This window comes from Pan troglodytes, chromosome 6 (assembly GCF_028858775.2).
Source record: "Pan troglodytes isolate AG18354 chromosome 6, NHGRI_mPanTro3-v2.0_pri, whole genome shotgun sequence".
In the NCBI taxonomy this organism is placed as follows: Eukaryota; Metazoa; Chordata; class Mammalia; order Primates; family Hominidae; genus Pan; species Pan troglodytes.
Window position 1 is genome coordinate 154,107,713 of NC_072404.2, and position 26,271 is coordinate 154,133,983.

The following is a 26,271-nucleotide window of genomic DNA, read 5'->3' on the forward strand; positions in this document are numbered from 1 at the left end:
AGGACCTATAGAAATGGGTCTTTTTTAGTGAAAGTCTACCCTCAGATAATATGATCAGGTTAATCACTGGGAGAGGCCAGGGGGATAAAGCTACTGTTATTTGTGTTATCAAAGAATTACTCACTGAGTTATTTTTATATCCAGCCCCAATAGGATTTGTATACCTTTTAAAAATAAAATATTGGCCAGGTGTGGTGGCTCACACCTGTAATCCCAGCACTTTGGGAGTCTGAGGTGGATGGATTACCTGTGGTTAGGAGTTCAAGACCAGCCTGACCAACATGGTGAAACCCCGTCTCTACTAAAAATGCAAAAATTAGCCAGGCCTGGTGGCAGGTGCTTGTAATCCCAGCTCCTTGGGAGGCTGAGGCAGGAGAATCACTTGAACCCAGGAGGCGGAGGTCGCAATGAGCCAAGATCGTGCCACTGCACTCCAGCCTGGGTGACAGAGTGGGACTCCATCTCCAAAAATAAAAATAAATAAATAAATAAATAAATAAAATATTAAGTTGATAATGAGCCTAAAAGAAATGGAAGAAATCAGAGTGGCAATAAAGTGCAACTGTTGGGATGAACTGTCTCTGGAAGAGGAGCAAAAAATGAAAACAGCAGCTCCCGCCAGCTTTGGAAGCTCACAGAAGAGCATGAGTGTGATTCATGGTTTTCCAGAAACTGTCTGCCCATGTGAATACAGGGCTTTGTCTTCTGATTCTATTTCAATTATTATTCTTGTTAATTTAGCTAGAGTTCACTCTTTGAATAAAAGATTATTAAGTATTAAGGTGCCATATAGAACATTCTACAGCTGCAAGCCTAACAATTTGAAGGGTTATTTTTTTTTTTCTTTCTTCATAGCCAATGTACAAGACAATCTTCAATCCGTCTGCAATTATCCCTTTCATGTATTACCCCAACAAGAATGGTTGGAGCCACACTATAGCCCTCAGTGCTTGCACCTTCATTTAATAAGACCCTTTTGAAATGTAAAGGATGTAACACCCTCCACTGGATGCCAAGATGGCTCAGTTTTACAAATAACTACTCTTTGCAACACTCAAGAGTAGGAGAGAGGCCAGGTGCGGTGGCTCACACCTGTAATCCCAGCATTTTGCGAGGCCAAGGCAGGTAGATTGCTTGAGGTCATGAGTTCGAGAGCAGCCTGGCCAACATGGTGAAATCCTGTCTCTACTAAAAATACAAAAATTAGCCAGGCGTGGTGGCGTGCACCTGTAGTCCCAGCTACTCAGGAGGCTGAGTCAGGAAAATCGTTTTAACCCAGGAGGTGGAGGTTGCAGTGAGTCAAGATCACGCCACTGCACTCCAGCCTGGGTGACAGAGCAAGACTCCTTCTCAAAAAAAAAAAAAGAGTGGAGAGAAATTTGACATAATCAAGTAAATAAAAGAAGAGTAAAAAAAAAAAAAAAGCAGAAATACCTGATGTTTGTAGAGGGGTGCGTTGGAAGAGTCACTGTAGTTAAACAGAAACATGTTGATGAAGTGGATGAGGATGCTGGGGGCGTGCTGAGACACATGGACATCAAAGCAGCACCATTTGAAAATGATCATGAAAACCAGGTATCCAAACAGACACAGGATAAAAATCATCTCAGGGATAAATTGCAGAATGATGTTGAGAGTTCTTCTGAAGTATCTGGGGGTGGAAGACACACACATACACAAGATAGAACATCAAGGGAACATTAGGACTTAATTATTCTCTCAAAGCACAAAAGCACAAAATGTTCTATCTTTTTTTTTTTTTGCACTACTGGCAAACAACGGCACCCCCCACCCCCCCAGCAAACAGCAATCCTGTATGGATGCGTAGAAAAGAAAATTAAAAGGAAATACTGGAAAGTGCTTTTGCACAAAAGAGTCAGAGAGAACCACGGTCTAGATCTAGAAGTAACGTCTAAAGCAAAGGTCATGCCCACACAGAGAGGGTGGTGATCTGACTACAGCTTCGCATGCAGACCTAGCTCAGAGTTGCACATTTAAAGGCAAGAGTATATATAATGGGGACTTGGAAGGTTTTTCCTAAGAATGCTCTAAGATAGGGGTCTGCAAAGTGTGGCCCACAGGCCAATGGAGACTATCATCTGATTCTGTACAGCCTGGAAGTTAAGAATGGTTTCTTTTTTTTTTTTTTTTTTTTTTTTTTGAGATGGAGTCTTACTCTGTCACACAGGCTGGAGTGCAGGGATACAATCTTGGCTCACTGCAACCTCTGCCTCCAGGTCCAAGGGATTCCCCTGCCCCAGCCTCCTAAGTAGCTGGGATTACAGGTGCCCGACACCATGCCTGGCTAATTTTTGTATTTTTAGTAGAGATGGGCTTTCACCATGTTGGCCAGGCTGGTCTTGAACTCCTGACCTCAGGTGATCCACCTGTCGGCCTTCCAAAGTGCTGGGATTACAGGTGTGAGACACCGCACCTGGCCTCCAGTCTTTTTTTGAACCCTCAAATATTTCTGGGGCCAGAGGAGCACTTACCTTGGAGAGACTCTGCTCAGGAGAAACGGAGGTGCTGCCATTTCCAGCCAACCAGCTTGTCTTGGCTCAAGCCCAGATGCCCAGGGAAGTACCCCTCATAGGAAGAAAACTTGCACAGAGAGATGCAGTTCCCAAACCAGTGGCTCTGTCACCATTCATCATCAGTGTGATCAGACAGAGCAGGCAGAGAGTGCATCAGGAAACTTACATGTGATTGAAAAGGCTGAGGATAACACCGAAAACCATCTGGACAATTCCCAGGATCACCGACATCTTCATTTTATACGAGTTCAGAAATGTGAGTTTGTTTGAAGCCAAGTTCCAAATCTGGATGGGAAATGGGACAAAAAACCAAGTGAGAGAGAGTCTTAGAAGTTCTACTGGAGTTGAGGGCCACAGCACAACTTTCCCTGAGCAAACCGCTCTGGGAACTGCACTTTCATATTTCAGTCCAGCTCAATGCATACATTTTAGAGTCCAAAAAGGAAAAAAGGATGAAACCCTTTATAAATGCAACTTTAATGACAAAAGTAACAGGATCATTAGTGCTATTATCAAATTGCTGGAAGGAAACAGGGGAGATAAATCCTACGTGAAAAGATAATCTGGGAGGCCGAGGCAGGTGTATCACTTGAGCTCAGGAGTTCGAGACCAGTCTGGTCAACCTGGTGAAACCCTGTCTCTACACCAAAATACAAAAATTAGCTGGGCATGGTGGCGGGTGCCTGTAATCCCAACTACTCAGGAGGCTGAGGCAGGAGAACCGCTTGAACCTGGAAGGTGGAGGTTGCAGTGAGCTGAGATCGCACCATTGTACTCCAGCCTGGGCGAAAGAGCAAGACTCTGTCTCAAAAAAAAAAAAAAAAAGAGGAAAGCTAATCTGAGCCATTACGGCAAGATCTCAAACTTGCCTCAGTTTCCTTAATCATGGCCTATAGCTCATTGGCCCGTGAATGTATCCAATCCTTTTTAATAACACCACCTCTTACTCTGAAAGTCTGTAGTGCTTCGCATTACAAAGCATTTCCCCAGACCTTTCTCAAGAAGCCGTTCCTGTAGCCAATCTTTGCAAGCACGATGCGTAAGACACAGTCCCTGCCTTCTACATGGCCCATTTTAAACAGCACTGCCAGGTGGGGATCATGTGTACCTGTCCTGCCCCAAATGATATCGATGATACTGACATGAGGAAAAGCACACTGGGTGGTCGTGCAGGGGGCTGGTGGGTGGAGGGGTTAGTTAGGGTCTCACACTGGCTAAGGACCAGAGTCACTAATATTCGTCTTCCCCATTTAAATCTCGGCAGCCCCATGGTCTCCACTCCCACTCTGTGGAAAGGATTCCAAGTCCTTGCTCCTTCCCCTGTCCCCACCTGTACTTGAGGTACATCCCAAATTGTTTTCAGGTTTGCTCTGGGACATGTCAAAGGCGACAAGGGCACAATGGCTTTCTCACCTTTTCTGCTAAATGACTTCCTCCTGCAAACTTCTTTGCTTCTGTTAAGGGGCCAACATCCAACCAGACACAACCTCAAACACAATCATCTCGCTCCCTCCATCACACACACACACGTGCTCACACAGTCAGGTGCTAATTTGCACTGATCCTTCCTTTGCAATGTCCTGAGCCAGGCCAGAGGGGCACCCACTGAGGAGGCGGCTGCTGGGAAGCGGGGAGAAGGGACTTCAATAACAGGTGCCCAGACCCCAGAGATGCCTCCTCTACCCTCACATGGGCCTTGGCATCTAAGTGGCACCAAGCCTGCCCCAGCCCTCGGCATTCCCCTTGCTCACCTGTTTGGACAGTTCCCACAGGCACACTCAATGCAGTGAGGGCAGGTCTGCTAGTACACTTTAGACCCAGCCAAATCTGACACATTAAAAATGTTGGCCAGGTGCAGTGGCTCACGCTTGTAATCCTACCATTTTGGGAGGCTAAGACGGCAAGATCCCTTGAGGTCAGGAGTTTAAGACCAGCCTGGTAACAAAGTGAGACCCCGTCTCTACAAAAGCTTTTTTAAAAAATTAGCCCAGCATGGCATGGTGGCTTATGCCTGTAATCCCAGCTACTCAGGAGGCTGAGGCAGAAGAATCACTTGAACCCAGGAGGCAGAGGCTGTGGCGAGCCGAGATCGCACCATTGCACTCCAGCCTGGGCAACAAAAGTGAAACTCCATCTCAAAACAAACGAACAAACAAACAAACAAAAATTAGCCCAGCATGGCATGGCACGTGCCTGTAGTCCCAGCTGCTTGGAAGGCTGAAGCAGGGAGATTGAGGCCCAGGAGGTCGAGGCTGCATTGAGCCATGATCATGCCACTACATTACAGCCTGGGCAAGAGAGCAAGACTCTGTCTCTAAATAAATAAATAAATAAAAAGAAAATTTTAAAATGTTAATAGTTAAGTACCAAGTACATACTAAGCAATTTAGATGTGTTTATCTCATTTAGTTCTACTGAAAACTCTATGAGATATAGTTACTCTCATTTTACAGATAAGGTAATTTATCATAACCTCAGGAAGATTAAGTTACTTACATACCTAGGAAGAAATAACATAAGAGCAACTAATATTCAAGGAGCATTTACCACGTTTGTGCATAAGACTCTGTTCTGGCGGTTTTACATGTAAACATAATTTCATTTGCCAAGCAATCCTAGGAGTTAGGGCTGCTGTTTTTTTTATTTTTATTTTTATTTTTTTGAGACAGAGTCTCGCTCTGTTGCTCAGGCTGGGGTGCAATGGTGCAATCTCGGCTCACTACAACCTCTGCCTCCCGGGTTCAAGCGATTCTCCTGCCTCAGCCTCCCAAGTAGCTGGGATTACAGGCACCCACCGCTATGCCCAGCTAATTTTGTATTTTTAGTAGAGATGGGGTTTCACCATGTTGGCCAGGCTGGTGTCAAACTCCTGACCTCAAATGATCCGCACGCCTTGGCCTCCCAAAGTGCTGGGATTACAGGTGTGAGCCATCGCGCCCGGCCTAGGGCTGTTATTATATGCGTTTTATAGGTGAAGAAACAGACCTAGAGATGTTAACGTGCTCAAACTCACAGAGCAAGTAAATAGAAAAGCAAAGATTTAAACACAGGCAGTCTGATTCCTGCGTTAAGAGCCCAGGCTATGATGAAGGCCAAATATTTTGTGATTTGATTCACAAATAGATGCCAAACGCAGTCAGTAAATGCACTGTAGAAATTTGTGTTATGTAAAAAGTAAGCCCATATATATATATATATATATGATACAAACTAACATAGGCACAGACATTGATATGGTTTGGTTGTGTCCCACCCAAATTTCATCTTGAATTGTATTCCCATAATTCCCACATGCTGTGGGAGGAAGCTGGTGGGAGATCATTGAATCATGGGGGTGGTTTCCTCCATACTGTTCTCATGGGAGTGCATAAGTCTCACGAGATCTGATGGTTTTATAAGGGGAAACCCCTTTCACCTGGCTCTCATTCTCTCTCTTGTCTGCCGCCATGTAAGATGTGCCTTTCACTTTCCACCATCATTGTGTGGCCTCCCCACACAATCTTTTTCTTTATAAATTATCCAGTCTCAGGGATGTCTTTATCACCAGCATGAAAATGGACTAATACAGACGTGTTCTGTTAAAGTGGTTATCTCTGAGGAACAGGACTGCAGGAACTGGAGAGGTAGGAAAGGCAACTCCTGCTTTTCTTTTTCTTTCTTTCTTTTTTTTTTTTTTTTTTTTTGAGAAGAGTCTCTCTGCATCACCCAAGCTGGAGTACAGTGGTGTGATCTCAGCTTACTGCAACCTCTGCTTCCCAGATTCAAGTACTTCTCCTGCCTCAGCCTCCCGAGTAGATGGGATCACAAGCATATGCTACCATGCCTGGCTAATTTTGGTATTTTTACTTTTTTTTTTTTTTTTGAGATGGGCTCTCACTCTGGTTGCCTAGGCTGGAGTGCAGTGGCATGATCTCAGCTCACTGCAACCTCCACCTCCCAGGTTAAAGCAATTCTCCTGCCTCAGCCTCCCAAGTAGCTGGGACTACTGGTGTGTGCCACCATGCCCAGCTAATTTCTGTATTTTTAGTGGAGACAAGGTTTCACCATGTTGGCCAGGCTGGTCTCGAACTCCTGACCTCAAGTGATCCACCCGCCTCAACCTCCCAAAGTGCTGGGATTACAGGCATGAGCCACCACATCTGGCCAACTCCTGCTTTTCTTTATATAATATTTTGTGTGGTATAGATTTTTTAAAATCATATATATGTATTATTTTAGGATAGAAAGACCAGAAATTTTCAAAATTCTAAATGTTACTAGGAACAGATTTCATTATTTTCAATATCCCACATTCTCTTTCACCCTGACATATTTTCTTTCTTTTCTAACTTGTGGGCAGATGACAAAATTGCATCAGAGTAGAAACTCAGGATCACTCAGTTCTGCAATGTGAAATACCGTAGCTCCACTCTGTCTGAGGAGCACAAATGGACAGGCAGGATTTGCTGATGAATTAACTGTGGGCTGTGGAGGGGAGAGACGAGACCATTGGAGCAATGAGATTCCAAACAAAGGAAGATCAACCAGACCCTAAGATCATCCCCGTCTAGATTCCTTCCCCACCTGCTTACTAAACATGAAATTCCTTTGACCAAGGACAACGTCTTGCAGGCCACAAAAATTCAAATTAGTTTTTAGCACTTTGCAACTTACACACCAGCCTTCAAGGACTTTACCACTTTTGGTAAAACTTAGAATGCAAGTGTCCCTGGGTGGCAAGTATAAACAAATCCTGGGCAAAATTCATGTTTTTATAAGGGCAGGGAGGCGGGCGATAGCGGAATGACACAGGAAAACTTAAGAGGAGGTGACCTGTAAGATGGGAGAGACTGGAAACCAGTTTTAGGGCTAGTACTATTTACTCCTAATTGTCAGCAACGAAAACGGAGGTCTCAGGTTCTCTCCCATAAAGAAAGAGCTTAGAAGAAACATGGACAGCATTTGCCAGGTTCAATTTCAGACTACTCACACTCATTTGGAGCACAAGGCCGCCACCTGGTGGCAGCATGCACTGGGCCAATAGAAATGAACAGCTTTACATGAACGGGCATGTGTTGTATCTCTTCAAAACCCCTTTATATCTACAGGCTGCGAGGAAGTATCGTTTTGCTTAGCTCAAATCTAGCTGACTGAGATAGATATAACAAACATAAAATGAAGCAAATACCTTTTTTAAAAAGCGTCAATTCTATGCAGTAAAACAAAGCAAACATAAAAGTAAATCCACACTTTTTTAGAAAAAAGGGAAATGTTTCCCACTGCAAGAAAATACAAAGCAGGGAACTTAAACTTGATTAGGATGCTAAATAGCTTATGTAATATGCATACTCCCCAGGCAACCAAGTGCCTTTTAAAGAAGCAATTATTAACCACCAGGGATATGATTGATGGAGAAAGAGGCAGACGTTTGGGGGACTGTATGGAAAATGGGGCTGGGTAGAAGGTGTAGACAGAACATTTACTTGACTCTGGCTCTATGTGTCACAAAAACGTCAGCAGAAGTTATTTTATCTCAACACAAGTTTGTTGATTTGACAGGCTTTGTTGGCCTTTTCTTCTCTATCCAGAGGTCTCCTCAAGATAGTTCACATAATAAATATTTAACCCAAGAAGACATTATTACCGGATCAATCCCAAATGGGTATGGATTTCCAAAATACACTCCTGGTATGGCTGGGTCCAGCTGCAGATATAGACTTTCCTCCATTACATGAGTACTTTAGAGGGAGAAAAGGAGAAAAACAAACAATGATCAACCGGGGCAGAAAAAATACTGTAATACCACCAGTCATGAACTTGCCCATCAAAGTCCAACTACTGGTGCAATTCATCACTTTGGTTGATTCAATATCTACTACACATCAAGTATTGTCCTAAACACTGAGGCTACAATCTGAGTTTGCAAAGAGATCTCAGCCTGATGTGCTATAGTAAAGAAACTCAGGGCCGGGAGCAGTGGCTTACATTCATAATCCCAGCACTTTGGGAGCCTGAGGTGGGAGGATCCCTTAAGTCCAGGAGTTTGAGACCAGCTGGTTGTGGTGGCACATGCCTTTAGTTTCAGCTACTTGGGAGGCTGAGGCAGGAGGACTGCCTTGAGCCTGGGAGGTCAAGGTTGCAGTGAGCCATGATTGTACCACTGCACTCCAGCCTGGGCAACAGAGTGAGACTCTGTTGAAAGGAAAAAAAAAAAAAAAAGGGAGAAGGGGGAGAGGGGACAGAAGGGGAAAGGGAAAAGGAAGGAAAAGGAAGGGAAATCAGGATTTGTACCACATCAGAAATGAGGTAGAAAGCAGGGATGCTGGGAGCACACAGGAAAGAAACCCCAGCCCAGGGACATGCTTGGGAAGTCTCCCCAGGGAACACTGCGGCTGCTTCTGAAGGATGGATTGTTTTTTCACATATACACCTCAACTGCTATGAAACTTAACTCTAAAAACATGTAGCCCGTTGTATGTCTTTAAATCTGTGTCCCCTTTTCACCCAGAAGAATGGATGTCAATGGGAAGAAATTTCTTTTTTTTTTTTTTTTTTTGAGACTGCGTTTCATTCTTGTTGCCCAGGCTAGAGTGCAATGGCACGATCTTGGCTCACTGCAACCTCCGCCACCCCCATCCCACCAACCCCAGGTTCAAGCAATTCTCCTGCCTCAGGCTCCCGAGCAGCTGGGATTACAGGCATGTGGCACCATGCCCGACTAATTTTTGTATTTTTAGTAGAGATGGGGTTTCACCATGTTGGTCAGGCTGGTCTCGAACTCCTGACCTCAAGTGATCCGCCTGCCTCGGCCTCCCAAAGTGCTGGGATTTGGTGTGAGCCACGATGCCCGGCCCAGAAATTTCTTACTCTGTCTCTGCAAGCCTTAAGGGGATGAGAATGTTGAGTTGATTTTTTTTTAAGAACTGCATCTGTGGAAGGGCCCAAGGAATGAGCATTTGAAATGATGAGGAACAGGCCTGGTACGGTGGCTCATGCTTGTAATCCCAGCACTTTGGGAGGCTGAGGTGGGTGAATCACTTGAGGTCAGGAGTTCAAGACCAGCCTGCCCAACAATGGTGAAACCCCATCTCTACTAAAAATACAAAAATTAGTCGGGCGTGGTGCCACATGCCTGTAATCCCAGCTACTCAGGAGGCTGTGGCAGAAGAATTACTTGAAACCAGGAGGCGGAGGTTGCAGTGAGCCAAGATTGCACCACTGCACTCCAGCCTGGGCAACAGAGCAAGACTCTGTCTACAAAAAATAAATTAAATTAAATTAAAAAATAATGAAATGTGAAGAGCAGACAGCAGACAGTCTTGACAGGCTGCCCAGAAATACACTCCCTCCCTTCTGCAGTGAGGTGCTGAGGGCCTTAGGTAGCAGCTGAGGGAATCGGGAAGCCTGGCCTACTGTCCTGGCCCTCAATGTGCAGTGGCAGCAGCTGACCGTGACTCACTCGCCCAGACGTGACCCCCATCCTAATGGCATGACTCAGTGCAAATGGCTGGATTTCCATAGCAGAGAAGTGTTTGTGTGTTCATAAAGGGAAAAGTCACCCCTGACAGGAAGGAACTGGCCTGGCACCCATAGCTAAGCCATCGTGTTTCCTGCTGAGCGTAAGCAACTTCATAGAACAGCAACATCAGGCAAGGCCACCTGGCGACTACGATAGAGTGAGAAAAAACAAGATCATTCCACAATCATACCTCGATACAGGCAAAAAGAAGGACACGCTCCAAACCACAAAAATGACCCAACATCCCCGCCTCCTAACAAAGGCTAAATCCTCTAAGCCCTTTCTAATACCCTCTTAATAGAGATGGTTTTCCCAGTGATGCACCATTTCCCTTGTTGAGTCAATACGCCCAACTCCAGTGACTACAGGAATGTTTTCAGTGGTCTTTCAACCATCAAGGAAGCAGGTCCAAGACCCAGGTCGCAGCTGGTGACCAGACTCAGCTCGCTGTGTACTTCAGCTGTCGTTTTCTTCTGCCACAGTGATAATGAGGTTCTGCCTTATACTCCTGACCCTTCACATATGGCTGAGCATTGCTCCAATTCAAGACCAAAGAGTCTTGAATTGGGGAAGAAGACATTTGCAGGTGCATAAGAGAACAGCATTCATACCCATGTCTGCAGAGTGGTAACAAGACAGTTAACTCGGGCCTTTCACAATCATACTCTATTGGAAATGAAATTTCATGTTGGTAGGCTGGTGAAATTATGCAGATTGAACAAGTTTCAAAACTCATCTCGGCCGGGCATGGTGGCTCACACCTGTAATCCCATCACTTTGGGAGGCCGAGGCAGGTGGATCACCTGAGGTCAGGAGTTCAAGACCAGCCTGGCCAACATGGTGAAACCCCGTCTCTACTAAAAATATAAAAATTCACTGGGTGTAGTGGCACACGCCTGTAATCCCAGCTACTTGGGAGGCTGAGGCAGGAGAATCCCTAGAACCCGGGAGGCAGACGTTGCAGTGAGCCAAAATCGCGCCATTGCAGTCCAGCTTGGGCCACAGAACGAGACTCCACCTCAAAATAAAAAATAAATAAATAAAAAATAAAACTCATCTCTATACTTATGAGTTTAAATCTAAAGAGCAGAACTAAGTGTAAGAATGAATGTGTTTGTTTGTTTGTTTGTTTGTTTGAGACGGGGTCTTGCTCTATTGCCAAGGCTGGGGTGCAACAGTGCCATCACGGTTCATTGCAGCCTCAACCTCCCAGGCTCAAATGATCTTCCTGTCTTAGCCTCCCAAGTAGCTGGAAGCACAGGCATGTGCCACTGCCCAGCTAATTTTTTTTTTTTTTCATTTTATGTAGAGACAGGGTCTCCCTATATTGCCCAGGCTGGTCTTGAATTCCTGGGCTCAAGCAATCCTCCCACTTTGGCCTCCCAAAGTTCTGGAATCACAGGTGTGAGCCACCATGCTCAACCTAATTTGTTTTTAAATTTATGAAAGTTTTGTTCTTTTGGGCATCTCTTTAGAATACTAATTGCAAAGCAAAAAAAAAAAAAAAAATCACAGATATAGCTGTCTGTATGTCATTCCAGAAAACGTTTTATCCTTCATTTTTCTATATTTTTGTTTTTCTATATTTATGGTGGGGAATCCCATCTCTACTTCAGGGAACTTAGACCTAGCAGAGAAACAAGAAGGGACTGCGTTAGAATCTCCTTGTCCCACACTAAATATTTCTACAGTCTCTTGGAGCCTCTCTGTGCCAACATCAAGCCCTTTGAATGCCCTCAGGAAAGCTTTGTCAAAAGAAACCCAGGATTGGGCTGGGCGTGTGGCTCATGCCTGTAATCCTAGCACTTTGGGAGGCTGAGGCAGGTGGATCACGAGGTCAGGAGATCGAGACCATCCTGGCCAACATGGTGAAACCCCACCTGTACTAAAAATACAAAACTTAGCTGGGTGTGGTGGTGTGTGCCTGTAGTCCCAGCTACTCAGGAGGCTGAGGCAGGAGAATCGCTTGAACCCGGGAGGTGGAGGTTGCAGTGAGCTGAGATTGTGCCACTGTACTCTAGCCTGGGTGACAGAGCAAGACTCCATCTCAAAAAAAAAAAAAAAAAAGAAAAAGAAAAAAAAAGAAATAAACCCAGGATTGAATCTTTTCTAACTGAAAAACTCTTGGATGAAATTGATTGTTCATTCTGTCCCCCATTTATGACGTTCACCACAGATTTTGCTGAGCCAGTAAAACCCGTGAAGTCCCTTCCTTGGGAGAGGAAGAATGGGAAAAGAGATTGTGAACATGTTTACCTAGCTCAGCCTTCACTTTGGTCCTCTTTTCTCATTTGTTCAAAGGGAAGTTCCAGAATGAGACAGGGAAATCTTAAGCTGACCCAAAGGAGACGGGTAGAGACAGATGTTAGGAAACGTCACCATTGATATGTAGGTTTTACAAATTAGCCCTCACGCTACTGTGGGAATCTCAGGTACGTGATGCACGTAGCCTAAGATCACCTCCAAAATCAAGAGGCTGTCACAATTTCTATTTGTTCACTTCACAGTCCCCTCTCCTCCAGAGTCCCCTGTTCTCCCCCAGTTCATTAAATTGACCTACCTCTCAAACTCTAAAATCTTTCTCCCCATAAAAGTCTCCATTCCTAAAAGGTTATGTTTCCATTCTGAAGTCTGCTTGTCTGATTAACTGCATAAAATCACTGTAGAATGCATAGGGGAAGGGTGGACTGTGGGGATTTAGAGAGCTTCCAGGTCTCTCTATTCTACAGTACCCACATATCCTTACCAGGTGTCCCCTGCCCCCAACTCTGTCAGCCACAGGACAAATACAGGGAGACAGCATTGCAAAACCAACCCTTTCCTCAGCTGCTTTTTTTTTTTTTCAGTTGGAGTCTTGCTCTGTTGCCCAGGCTGGGGTGCAATGGTGTGATCTCGGCTCGCTGCAACCTCCACCTCCTGGATTCAAGCAATTCTCGTGCCTTGGCCTCCCGAGTAGCTGGGATTACAGGCATGTGCCACCATGCCCAGCTTATTTTTGTATTTTTAGTAGAGACGGGGTTTCACCATGTTGGCCAGGCTGGTCTCGAACTCCTGACCTCAAGTGATCCTCCTGCCTCGGCCTCCCAAAGTGTTGAGATTACAGGCGTAAGCCACCATGCCCAGCCTCTCATTTGCTTTTGAGACAGCATCTTGCTGTGTTGCCCAGGCTGGAGTGCAATGGTGTGATTGTAGCTCATGCAGCTTTGACCTCCTTGGTCCAAGCCATCCTCCTGCCTCAGCCTCCCAAGTAGCTAGGACTAAAGGCATGCCAAAACACTTGGCTATTTTTTCTTTTTCTTTTTTTTTGGAGATGGAGTCTCACTCTGTCACCCAGGCTGGAGTGCAGTGGCGCAATCTCAGCTCACTGCAATCTCCGCCTCCCAGGCTCAAGCAATTCTCCTGCCTCAGCCTCCCGAGTAGCTGAGATTCCAGGCACCTGCCACCACATCTGGCTAATTTTTGTATTTTTAGTGGAGACCAGGTTTCACCACGTCGGCCAGGCTGGTCTCAAACTCCTAACCTCAGGTGATCCACCTGCCTCAGCCTCCCAGAGCACTGGGATTACAGGCATGAGCCACTGAGCCTGACCTATTTGAATTTTCAAGTGCACCTCTGAGTAGACCTAGGTGTAGACTCCCCCAACCATGAAAACAGTCACTGAGGCCACCTGGATGGCCAGCGACTACACCATCTCTGTCTGTCAACTCACTTCCATGTGCCGTTTCTGAACATGGGTTGGACACTCCAAGAAGAGCCAAAGATGTTCAAGGACTTGGAGAAGCAGTCATTGTAGATCAAACCCGTGTAGATGGAGAAGATGCCCATAAGTAGGATCAGATAGCGCCCGTGGAAGAAGGTGTTCCAAATCTGGCCTCAGAGAGACAGAGAGGATGATTGTCAGTGGGCTCTGAAGCAGACCCCAGAGGGAAGCGTTCTACAGGATATCTCCAGCATCACCGGTGCAGGCACCCTTGGGGGAGCCACATGACCACAGCAGACATCAATCATCCAGACAGGAAGAGCACACACATCATGGTTTTTGGAACATATAGGTGCACCAAAAAGTCCTAGGCTGGTATTTGTTATCATGAAACAAAAACCATATAGGCAAAAATTAGCTGGGCGTGGTGGTGCATGCATGTAATCCCAGCTACTTGGGAGGCTGAAGCAGGAGAATCACTTGAACCTGGGAGTTGGAGGCTGCAGTGAGCCAAGATTGCACCACTGCGCTCCAGCCTGTGTCTCAAAAAAAAAAAAAAGGCCGGGTGTGGGGGCTCACACCTGTAATCCCAACACTTTGGGAGGCCAACATGGGCAGATCACCTGGGGTCAGGAGTTCGAGACCAGCCTGACCAACATGGTGAAACCCCGTCTCTACTAAAAATTAGCCAGATGTGGTGGTATGCACGTTAGTCGCAGTTACTCAGGAGGCTGAGGCAGGAGAATCACTTGAACCCAGGAGGCGGAGGTTGCAGTGAGCTGAGATTGCCCCACTGCACTCCAGCCTGGGTGACAGAACAAGACTCTGTCTCAAAAAAATATATATATATATTTTATAATATATATATTTATAACATATATTATAAATATATATTTATAATATATATTATATATATGTATATATATTATATATATATGCATGCCTCAGATTCTTCCATTGCACCTGCATTAGAAAATAAACTGAAGTGCAAGCAAGGCCTCATCTGCTTAGGAAGGGACTTGAAAGCAGGTGGCTGTTGTCTCAGGTGCTTCCAGGAAATAAGCACTGAACTGGCCTCCCATGGCTGCTACATTTATGACAAGTCAGATATATACACATTTTGCGTCTTGTCATTGTAAAGTTGAGTCCCTGTCTGACTATGTCTGCTGAGAAGAATAAAGTGCTTTCTCATAATACTGAATAATGTGTGTCAATCATTCCAAGAAGTGCTGACGTGTAACTCTGAAACTCAAAATGTTTACCATACAAAATCATATCTTTAAGCTTGGCATGGAAAACTATATTGGTCACAGGTTGATTCTGCTCACTAACCTCGACGTCGCTGACCTAGCTGTAATTAATTCAACCTGTAATAAAACATTGCAGATATGTTTTTTTTTTTTTAAGATGGAGTCCCTCTCTGTCAACCAGGCTGGAGTAAAGTGCTGCAATCTCAGCTCACTGCAACCTCCACCTCCCGGGTTCAAGTAATTCTCCAGCCTCAGCCTCCCAAGTAGCTGGGACTACAGGTGCCCACCACCATGCCTGGCTAATTTTTGTATTTTTAGTAGAGATGGGGTTTCACCATGTTGGCCACGTTGGCCTCGAACCCCTGATCTCAAATGACCCACCCACCATGGCCTCCCAAAGTGGTGGGGTTACAGGTGTGAGCCACTGCACCTGGCCAGCCAATAAACTTTGAACCAATGCATCCTCCTGAGTTGTCTCAGCCTTCACAGCACTCTGCAAAGGTGGAGAAACTTAAGAGTGGGGAAACGATGTTCAGGGTTTCTCAGTGTTCAGAAGAACACGGGTCCCAGGCTGCTTCTGCCATGAACAAATACTCATGATATTTTAAGTAAAAACACTACAAATAGTATGCATTACTTGATGCCAATTTTTGAAAAATTGGTGGATAAGCACAAACAAATTGGAAAGATATCCAAAAGCATTCATGGTGATTTTTCTCTCGGTCATTAGATGGTTGCATTTTTCTAATTTTTACAGTGATTATGTATTGCTTTCATAATCAGGCAAAAACATCAGAGTTAGAAAAAATATATAATGAAAAAGAAAAATCGATGCCTTATCAAGTCATGAACAAAAACCCAAAAATGCTGAAAGGAATGGCACCAAACCATCCAAAGGAATTACCTTTGGCCAGAAGTTTTAGGTTAATTTTGGCTCTTTTTTACTTTCCTTCTCTCCCTTATTTTTCATAAAAACATGTTATTTCTATGGTTAAAACCACATACAGATTTTCATATTCTGAAAATGAATGGGGGCAAGACGGTCAATGGACACTCACCTCATTGTCTGTCTTCTGGGAGAGCAAGCGTCTCTCATTCAGAATCATCCAAAGTGCAGCCAGGAGCATCACGGTTCCATGACCACAGTCTCCAAACATCACAGCGAACAGGAAGGGGAAAGTGATGATGGTGTAGGGGGCTGCGGAGGGGAGACACACAACGCCTGAGGCCTCAGCAGAGCCTCGGGGCCCCCACCTCAGATTCCCTGCCACAGCTCCACGATTTGCATGCGGGTTTCCTTAAGCCTTTCTGGTTGTCTTTTCTCACCATCCCTACCCTGACACATGCTTAGCTGCCACATAAATGAGTGCATCTGTTTCTAGGCATTCTGTTTTTCAATTTTTTTTGAAAGAGGGTCTCGCTCTGTCACCCAGGCTGGAGTGCAGTGGCACAATCATGGCTCACTGCAACCTCCACCTCCTGGGCTCAAGTGATCCTCCCACCTCAGCCTCTTGAGTAGCTGGAACTACAGATGTGTGCCACCATGCCTAACTAATTTTTAAAATTTTCTATAGAGATGAGGTCTCGCTATATTGCCCAGGCTGGTCTCGAACTCCTGGTTTCAAGCAATCCTCCCACCTCGGCCTCCCAAAGTGTTGGGATTATGGGCATGAGCCACTGCGCCCAGCCTATGAGTAGGCATTCTTATTCCCCACTTTACAGATGTGCTGAGGCTTAGAGAAGCTAAGTGACTTGTCAAAAATCACAAAGTCAAAAAAAAAAAAAAAAAGAAAAAATCACAAAGTTTGATGGAACACAAGATCAGCTTTCTCTCTCTAGGTGCTTTCTATACTCTTCTCCACACCCATCTTTTGTCTGTTTCTCCACCATTCACATGCACCACACACCACCAGTAGTTTGCTCGCAGGGACCCTCAACCCAGGAGGCCCCTGCATTACAGGCCACAAATTCGACTGGGCCTCAGGCTGGAGAAGAACAATCACCATGCACTGCTTGGATAAAGGGTATCTGGTCTATCCTTTCATTTTATTTTATTTTATTTTATCTATTTTTTGAGACAGGATCTCGCTGTGTCAGCAAGGCTGGAGTGCAGTGGTGCAGTCTCAGCTCACTGCAATCTCTGCTTCCTGGATTCAAGCGATTCTCCTGCCTCTGCCTCCTGAGTAGCTGGGATTACAGCTGCCTGCCACCATGCCCTGCTAATTTTTGTATTTTTAGTAGAAACAGGGTTTTGCCATGTTGGTCAAGCTGGTCTCGAACTCCTGACCTCAAGCGATCCACCTCCTCTGCCTCCCAAAGTGCTGGGATTACAGGCGTGAGCCACCAAACCCAGCCTACACCTTTATTTTATTAACCAAGGTAGCAAGATTCCACAGCTTAGGACACCAAGAATTGAGTCTTCTAAGTTCTGTGTACTGGTGTCTTTCCCACACAATAACTACAGGACTGTGAAGATGCCAAGATATGGCCCTCATTGTATTGGTGAAGGAAATGAACATTGACTTCGGCTGCCTGATGAGGTTGCAGTTTAAGGGTGCACAGGTGAAGACAAAGAACAACTCTTTCACCAATCGGCATTTATAGACGACACCACAGGGTATTAGGAAACCAAGGAGGATTTTAGGAATCCTACTACTTGCCCCTACTATCCTACTTATTCCTCCGATTCCCACAGCTACTACCCTAGCCCCAAGCCTCACAGTTTTAACAAGTTCACCTCGGTCACCTCAGGGGTCCATCTTACCAGTTTTCACTTTCAAGCTACCCAGTCGTGCAGTTCATCAGATCTTTACCTGGGTTTATCTCCCGGTAGCTGCCGACACCATAGGCATCAACGATATTCTGGAAGCCAGCTGTGAATTTATTGGTCCGGTTAAATGTGGGAGGGGCTGTTTTAGATTGCACTGTGGTCATGATGGGGGCCATGGAGGAGCCACTTAGTTCCTGGAAAAAAAAAAAAGCGACAAAGATGTAAGGAGAAGAGTCTTGGGCTGGGTGTCAGCACAAAGGTCACAGTCCCAGCTCCTGCCGTCCCTCACTGAGCGAACTTGGGGCAATCTCTTGATCTCTCTGAGACTCACGACCTTATGTGTAGAGAGTTAATACCTTCCCAATACTTATCTAGTGCATCTCATGGGAGGGCTGTCAAGAGAATTGAGTCCCTCTGGAGTCTCTGACAATCTCCCATCTCCTACTGCTGTAAATGCGAATGTTATGACTCCTGGCCCTCTATGCTTTCCTCCTCTCCACTTTCTCAATTCATCCCCCTCTTCCAAATGGCTCTGACCCTTCCCCAATTTTTTCCTAATTGCCTGCTTAGACTTTCAAACTCCAATGTGTCACCAACCCCACAAAATCCAGGAGCCTAATCCTGAATTCATCAACTCTCCACAAAGCCAGGTCCCCTCCACAAACTCCCTGCCCCTTCAGCGGAGCCTCCATTCTCCCAGATTCCTAGAATCTTGGAATCATGGATTTGTCCTTCTCTGGTTTCAGTCAGTCGATCACCCAGCAAAGCTTGCTAGTTCTCCCTTCGGAATCTTTCCTCCGATTCCCACAGTTATCACCCTAGCTCCAAGCCTCAGCATCTCTGCCAGCCCCCTCCCTCTCCGTTTATCTAACACCCAGATTGCTCAAGCACTCTTTTAATAAAACAAACAAAAAGCACTATTTTACTCATGTTACTCTCCTGCTTTAAAATCTTCAAAGGCTGCCTATCGCCTAAAGAATGAAATCAAAACTCTTTAGTCTTGTGATCAAGACTACTTAACAATATGCCTTAATCCTCCATTCACACCTTCACCCCTCCCCACGCTTCCCCATGGAAACTGGCCATGTCTACACTAGCCACCTCTCTTCTCCACTTGCTCAAGTCTTTTTTCTTTTTCTTTTTTTTTTTCTTCCTGAGACAGGAAGTCCCAGGCTGGAGTGCAGTAACATGATCATAGCTCACTACAGCCTCAAACTTCTGGGCTCAAGTGATCCTCCCGCCACAGCCTCCTGAGTAGCTGGGACTACAGCCATACAATGCTATGTTACGCAGGCTGGTCTTGAACTCCTAGGCTCAAATGATCCTCCCACCTCAGCCTCCCAAAGTGCTGGTATTACAGGCGTGAGCCACTGCATCCATTCTACCTACTCGAGTCTTAACAATTCCAAGTGCTCCCTGTCCAGGAACCGTACAGCCACCGCACACCCAACAGCACTTGCCACATGCACACCCAGTGGGATCTGACACCAGCTGGACGAGTGCTCACGGTCCCAGCTTCAATCCTCCTCTGCCTTCAGGAGGCCCCACCTCCCTTCACCTGCTCCCCGGCCAGCCTCCCAGCGTTCTGCGCATGCATCACTTCCTCCAGGACGCACCCCCGCCCTGCTCAGCCTGGTTGAAATGCTTTTTAAGTGCCCCATTTAGGTGGTTTTTGGACCATGATGTGGGGACATCGACTGTTTTGAGGAACAGTTTCTGTATTCAAACCCTGCCTCCTGGCTATAGGACTGTAGTCAGGTTACTTCTACTTTCTGTGCCTCCATTTCTTTATCTGTACGACAGGGATAAAGAAAGCTCCCACCTTCTAACCCATTCCTACGGCAAGGCCTTTACCTTCAGATTCCTCCGCCTGCAAAACCCTTCCTCCCGCCCCCAACCTTCCCATGCTACCAATGCCGCCTGCTCAGAGAGGGTTTCTTCAGATACCACGAGATCTGCCGTCACCAGATATGCCACCCAGCTAGTTCCCCATCGGCCGAACCAGCTGCATGCCACCCACTCCTCAACCTAACGGTTTCACTCCTCCCACCCCGTGAAATTATTCAAACAAGCTAATCACATCCTTCTGCAAGAACCAAAGGTCACCTCACCCTCGTTCACTGCAGAGCCTGCCTCCCACCGGCCCTGCTGCTTCACTCTGCTCCCAAACGCAGTTCCCGAGGGCAAGCCCTGTGTGGCCCGCATGGCGTGCGGTGTCCTTCTCCCCTGGGCTCTGAAGACGAGTGACTAAAAACAGCTGTCAAGCCCGTCTGTCCAGTGTCGGGGTAATGTGTTCGGCCATCTTGTACTATTTAGAGCAGGAGGGGGTCCCTCCTTCAATGGGGTGAATAACGGTGATCAGAACAAGCCCCCCTCTCCATCCCGCCCCTCGCCGTCCCCTGCTTGGTTTCCTGCCCACCACTCATCACTGCCTGAAATCTCATTAGTCACGGACATGCCTCCGTGTCCCTTTCTAGAATGTCTATCAAAGCAGGGTCTTGGCTTGCCAGTGTGTAAGCCCTAGATCCGTTCCTAGTACACAGGGAATGTCTAAGGAATGAATGGAGGGAGTGGTGAGAACTCAACGAGGACAGAGTGCTTAGCCATCGCGGACACACCGCAAGCGATCTACATATTTTGGCTCTTATTATAGGTGCTTGGTTATTCATCTTTCTAGCTAGACTATAACCTCCATGAGGTAACAGGTCGTATCTACAGTCTAGCAGAGTGGAGCTGGGCATGGTGGCGCGTGCCTGTAGTCCTAGCCACTTGGGAGGCTGAGACAGGAGGATCACCTGAGCCCAGGAGTTTGAGGCTGTAGGGCAGTATGCCCATGCCTGTGAACAGCCCTGCACTCCAGCCTGGGTGTCATAGCGAGATCCCCATCTTTAATAAGAAAAAAAAGACAAAATCCCCCCAAAACGATAGTCTAGCTGAGAGACTGGCACATTAATGCTCAGTATGGCCGGGTGTGATGTCTCACACCTGTAATGTCAGCACTTTGGGAGGTCGAGGCAGGCAAATCACCTGAGATCAGGAGTTTAAGAGCAGCCCAGCCAACATGGTGAAACCCCGTCTCTACCAAAAATACAAAAATGTGCTGGACGTGGTAGGGCGCACCTGTAATCCCAGCTACTCGGGAGGCTGAGGCAGGAGAATCACTTGAACCCGGGAGGCAGAGGTTGCAGTGAGCCGAGACTGTGCCACTGCACAACAGCCTGGGCTACAGAGCGAGATTCTATTTTTTTTTTTTTTAAAAAAAAGCTCAATACGTACTCACAAAAGGTCAAAAAATGGTGAACAACTGTCAAACACTGAAAAGACAAAGGAATTTCTTTTATGTCCTCGAGTGGGGTTGATAACTGAAGACACAAAGATGAAGGAAGCAATCCTACCACCAAGTCACTTGAGTTCATGTGGCCCATGAGGCCAACACCCTCTGAGAGCCCAGCAGAGGGGCTGACTCATCGGACCCCTCCTGGCTCCACCTGCCACGCACCATGCCTTGCTCCAGTGCCCTCTTGATACGTGTGGCATCTGCCACCGGGAACCAGATCTCGGCGATGACACACTGCTGGGTGACGTCGATGTTGCACATGTTCAGGATGTGGTAGACAGCTTTCATCTTCTGCACCTTGATGAGCCAGGAGTGCCAGTTGGCAGCGGCTTCCTGCAGCAGGCGCTGGCGGTGAGACTCTGTTTGTGTTATGACCTATACAAAAAACAACACACAGGAAAACAGAGAACCTTCACAGAGCTGTTTGACAAGGTGCCAAAAATGGAGTGTCACAGGCCACAGCAGCTTCCTCTGCTCTGAGCAGGCTCCTTTGACCTGTGGCTGTCACCTGGCCTTGAACTCTCCTGAGCAGTTTATCTCCCCCGCTAGAGGCTAAAACCCTTAGGTAGAGATTGTATCTTCCTTTTCTTCTAAATTCCTCATTGTCCTATTGTTATGGGTTGAATTGTCCACATAAAAGAGTCCTGAACTCTGATACCTGTGAATATGGCCTTTTTGGAAAGAGGGTCTTTGCAGATGGAATCAGGTTAAGAAGATGTCATACTGGATTTGAATGGGCTCTAATCCCATATGACCACTGTCCTGATAAGAAATGTAGACACAGAGGCACACAGGGGAGAATACCACGTGACAGCAGAGGCAGAGAAGTAGGCACTTGCAAGCCAAGGAATGCGGAGGACGGCCCGCAGCACCAGAGCTGGGGAGAGGCAAGGAGGGGGCTCCCTTCAGGTCTTCCAAGAGAGCACGGCCCTGCTGACGCCTTGATTTCAGACCTCTGGCCTCCAGAACCGCGACAGAATAAATCTCTATTGTCTTAAGCCACCCAGTTTGCTGTAATTTGTTACAGCAACCCTAAGAGATTACTACATCTACCACAACCCTTTACATACATAATCCCTCCAATAAATGACAAGTGAATGAATGAAGGAATGAATGGACAATTGGGCCCACACAGAATTTATTTAATCGAATCGTTTTTATGTTTTGATGATACAACAAACAGGGTAATCTTTTTCAGCACACATGGCCTCTGTAAGAGACACACTGTAAGAGAGACACGCTGGCTCTAAGATTAACGAGAGCCATGAGGCCACCGAAGCGTCTCACAAGCCCAATACTACCTGTCACTTAGCAATATAATGCCACCTGGCCTGGGGATTTCCAGGAGACAAGAGCCCCTCAGCACAGATGTGACTTTCAGAAACCTCAAAGAGCACAGCCCAAATTAAATACCTCAGCATCAGACAGTGTCTAAGATTCATCTTTGGCAGGGACTGAGCCAAAGGAGAAAGCTGCCCCTGCAGAAGCTGCTCAGCTGGGATCACCCGAAGCCCTCGACACAGCAGCAACCCGTCATACTAAATGTAAGCACACATCTAGCAGAATTTCTTTTCCATTCTCCTCATGACGTTTTCACAAAATCAAGCATGGAGAATTGGGGGGAAAGGACTTCAACGGCTTCGGGGAAACAGTGTTCCTGACAAGTGACAAAGAAGTAATGGAGAGGATTAAAAAATTAAACACAGGCCAGGCGCAGTGGCTCACGCCTGTAATCCCAGCACTTTGGGAGGATGAGGTGGGTGGATCACCTGAGGTCGGGAGTTCGAGACTAGCCTGACCGACATGGAGAAACCCCATCTCTACTAAAAATACAAAATTAGCCGGGCATGGTGGCGCATGCCTGTAATCCCAGCTACTCGGAAGGCTGAGGCAGGAGAATCACTTGAACCCGGGAGGCGGAGGTTGCGGTGAGCCGAGATTGCGCCACTGCACTCCAGCCTGGGCAACAAGAGCAAAACTCCAGCTCAAAAAAAAAAAAAAAAAAATTAAACACAGGTTTTCTGGAGAAGTAAAGTTGTCTGCTAGCCTAAGGGTTTTGAAAGAGGCACATATCTAATTTCTTAACATACTTGTCCAGAATCTAAAACTGAGTTGACTTCTACCACAGCCATATGCAGCTACCAAATTTTATTTATTTCCTTTTATTTTATTTTGAGATGGAGTCTCGCTTTGTTGCCCAGGCTGGAGTGCAGTGGCGCGATCTCGGCTCCCTGAAAACTTTGCCTGTCAGGTTCAAACAATTCTCCTGCCTCAGCCTCCCGAGTAGCTGAGACTAGACTACAGGTGACTGCCACCACACCTGACTAATGTTTGTATTTTTAGTAGAGATGGGGTTTCACCAGTTTGGTCAGGCTGGTCTTGAACTCCTGACCTCAAGTGATCCACCCACCTCAGCTTCCCAAAGTGCTGGGATTATAGGCATGAGCCACCGCACCCAGCCCTAAAATTTAAATTGAATTAAAATTAAAAATACAAACTAAATGACTTAGTGGCACTAGCCATGTTTCAAGGGCTCAATAGCCACATGTGGCTCGTGACTACAGCGTTGGACAGCACAGGACACATGAACCTTCCATCATAACCGAAAGTTCTATTGAACTCTAGCACTGATGAGAGTCTGCCAGCGAGGGAGGCCCAGCTGTTTTCAGTGATTACTTTCAAAGCTGCTGTGATTGAAGAAAGAGTTCTGATCATAAGTGTGTTGAGTGACCCTGGATGGTGACAGACTTTACAAAGAAAATGAGTTTGGGATGAATGAATGTTCACATGGTGAAACTAGACTCACTGTTTTTACAGAATTAACCCATCAGCTTAAACAACCGGGCAATTCAGTGGGAAAATAATCTGTCAAACTGGTTGTTCAACTTAATTGGCTGGGTGGTTGTATCATAGATTCCGTCTAGGCCGAGGCTGGCAATAAAGGGTGCCTTTTATCAGATCGGGGTGGCCACCTGAAGGCTGACTAGGGCTGTGGTCAAATCTGACCCTGGGCAAAGCATTCTTAAGACACAGCTTCGTTCCCTCTAGCTTATCGAACAGTTTCCCAATTGTGAAATCTTCCACAGCCACAACCAGAAAGGCATAGCCAGCATTCCAGCCAGCCTCCCAGCAAGGGCCCTGGGGGGCAGGGCTTGTATGAAAACAGCAGAGGCAGCCCTCCTGCAGCTGCCATCACACCATGCGCCCAAACCCCTCACTCACGGTGATTAAATCTTCCAGCCTCACATTGACGCTCTCCAACATCTCTCTGCGCTCCACCGCAGGCTCTGGGCAAGGGTAGACAGTGGCTCGAAACCTGTGTTTAATATATTCCAAAGGAAACAGGTGAGTTCTTGCTGCAAAGCATTCTGCATCCCCTTTTCTGCTAAGACATCGTTTGCTGACTTTAGTTAGATGGCCAACCTATCCTAGAATAACTGCGTCTTTGGCCACTGGAAAAGGAGTCCCAGTCATAAGGGTTCCCAGTACGTCACTTGTGCTGTGAATTGAGGCTGCAGTTCTGTTATATGAATGAGCTTCATTCAAACCATAAAACCTGTGAGTTGCTGGGTAAATAAGACTGCAAGCTGGGCTTGCCCCTTCCTAAGAATCTATTAATGTATTAATATCCTCTGCACTGAGTCATTTCTGCTTCTATGGAGCTACATGTAACACGATTCTGTAAAATCCAAAACAAGTTAGCCATGCAGTTGGATTACTCTGGAGCAGCTGATGAAAAGTCTCAGATGGAATAGACTGAAATGGGGAACATGTCCATTTTTAGTTACCCTCACATTTTGCATATTCAAGTTCTCCCTATTCATATTCTCACAACTATTAAAAATCAGTTGGGGCTGACTTTTATGTGAGAAAGTTACTCTAAAGCCTTACCGACCTCTAGAAGCCACAGTCGTGTGCATTTGACATTGCACATCTCTTTATCTAATCCTGGCCCAAATCACTGAAGAAAGAGCCATTCACTCCCTCTTACCCATCACAGATCTTCTTGATTTTCTGCCTGAGCTGCTCTCCTTGGTAAAATATGATGAATATGTTCTTCTGAATTTCTTCTTTCTGGAAAATCAGAATAAGTTAAAAAAAAAAGGGGGGGGGTTCTTTCTGGTTAAAACATAATAGAGAGAAATGTAAAGTCCTGTTTTTAGGCCTACACAATTCATAAATTTAAAGCTGGGAAACTGTAACTTTCCTAGTTCTTCTAAGTTCATAGCTCACAGTTGAGAGCAAGGCCATCCAGGACCTCACAGAGGCTAATGCAGCCTTAAGGTGACAGGCTCCCTCTTCCCGATGCTGGTTGGACCACAGCCAGACCTTATATTCAGCTCTAAGCCCCACATTTAAGAGATATGATAATAAACAAGAAACCATTCAGAAGAGAATATTGCGAGGCTTAAAACGAAGACAGCTGGCTGATAAACTGGCTCACCAGAGTTAATTAACACACAACACTGACATTTTGGGGATGAGTAGGTGTTTTATATTTAACAAAGGTAAAGCCATGCCCAATTTTTGACTCATACATACAGTTGCTCAGATTTTTTGACTCACACAGTTGCTTGTGTGCCATAAGACTGCTGCTTAAATCACACTTGTCAAGTCCAAATTGGACAATTCACAAGAAAGGAAGATGTGTTCCACAAGCAGACAGGCAAATGTTTAACTCTTACTGTAAGCAAAGAAATATGAGCTGAAACAATGCATTCTTCCAATCTTATTTAGTTTGAGGGGGTAAAGGTAAAATGACAAAACCCAGACCGGGTGCAGTAGCTCACACCTGTAATCCCAGCACTTTGGGAGGCTAAGGCGGGTGGATGGCTTGAGCCCAGGGGTTCAAGACCAGCCTGGGCAACGTGGTAAAACCCCATCTCTACAAAAAATACAAGAATTAGCTGAGTGTGGTGGTGCTCACCTGTGGTCCCAGCTACCAGGAAGGCTGAGGTGGGAGGATTGTTTGAGCCCAGGAAGTCGAGGCTGCAGTGAGCCATGATCATACTACTGCACTCCAGCCTGGGTGGCAGAGTGAGACCCTGTCTCAAAAAAAACCCCAAAAAACAAAAACAAAAACTATTGTTGGAAAAGTTATGACAAATCCAATAGACTCATCACATACTACTCGAGGCACTGGAATCAGAAAAGTCACTGAAAGGCCATTTGTCGGGACCTA

The 26,271-nt window shown here is 46.1% G+C and overlaps 1 protein-coding gene across 6 annotated transcripts in view; it reads right to left on the reverse strand.

Annotated features, from left to right (window-relative positions):
- Positions 1-26,271, reverse strand: part of ATP6V0A4 (ATPase H+ transporting V0 subunit a4) — a 90,212-nt gene that overhangs the window by 25,125 nt on the left and 38,816 nt on the right. For all 6 annotated transcript variants that reach the window (XM_003318823.5, XM_054655235.2, XM_016958222.4 and 3 more), the window contains 9 exons: positions 25,081-25,163; positions 24,312-24,405; positions 21,252-21,464; positions 17,796-17,946; positions 16,041-16,180; positions 13,742-13,899; positions 8,158-8,251; positions 2,701-2,819; positions 1,435-1,651 (listed from right to left, as the gene is read on the reverse strand). In XM_003318823.5, the coding sequence (XP_003318871.3) occupies positions 1,435-1,651; positions 2,701-2,819; positions 8,158-8,251; positions 13,742-13,899; positions 16,041-16,180; positions 17,796-17,946; positions 21,252-21,464; positions 24,312-24,405; positions 25,081-25,163 (1,269 nt within the window). The remainder of the gene's footprint in view (positions 1-1,434; positions 1,652-2,700; positions 2,820-8,157; positions 8,252-13,741; positions 13,900-16,040; positions 16,181-17,795; positions 17,947-21,251; positions 21,465-24,311; positions 24,406-25,080; positions 25,164-26,271) is intronic.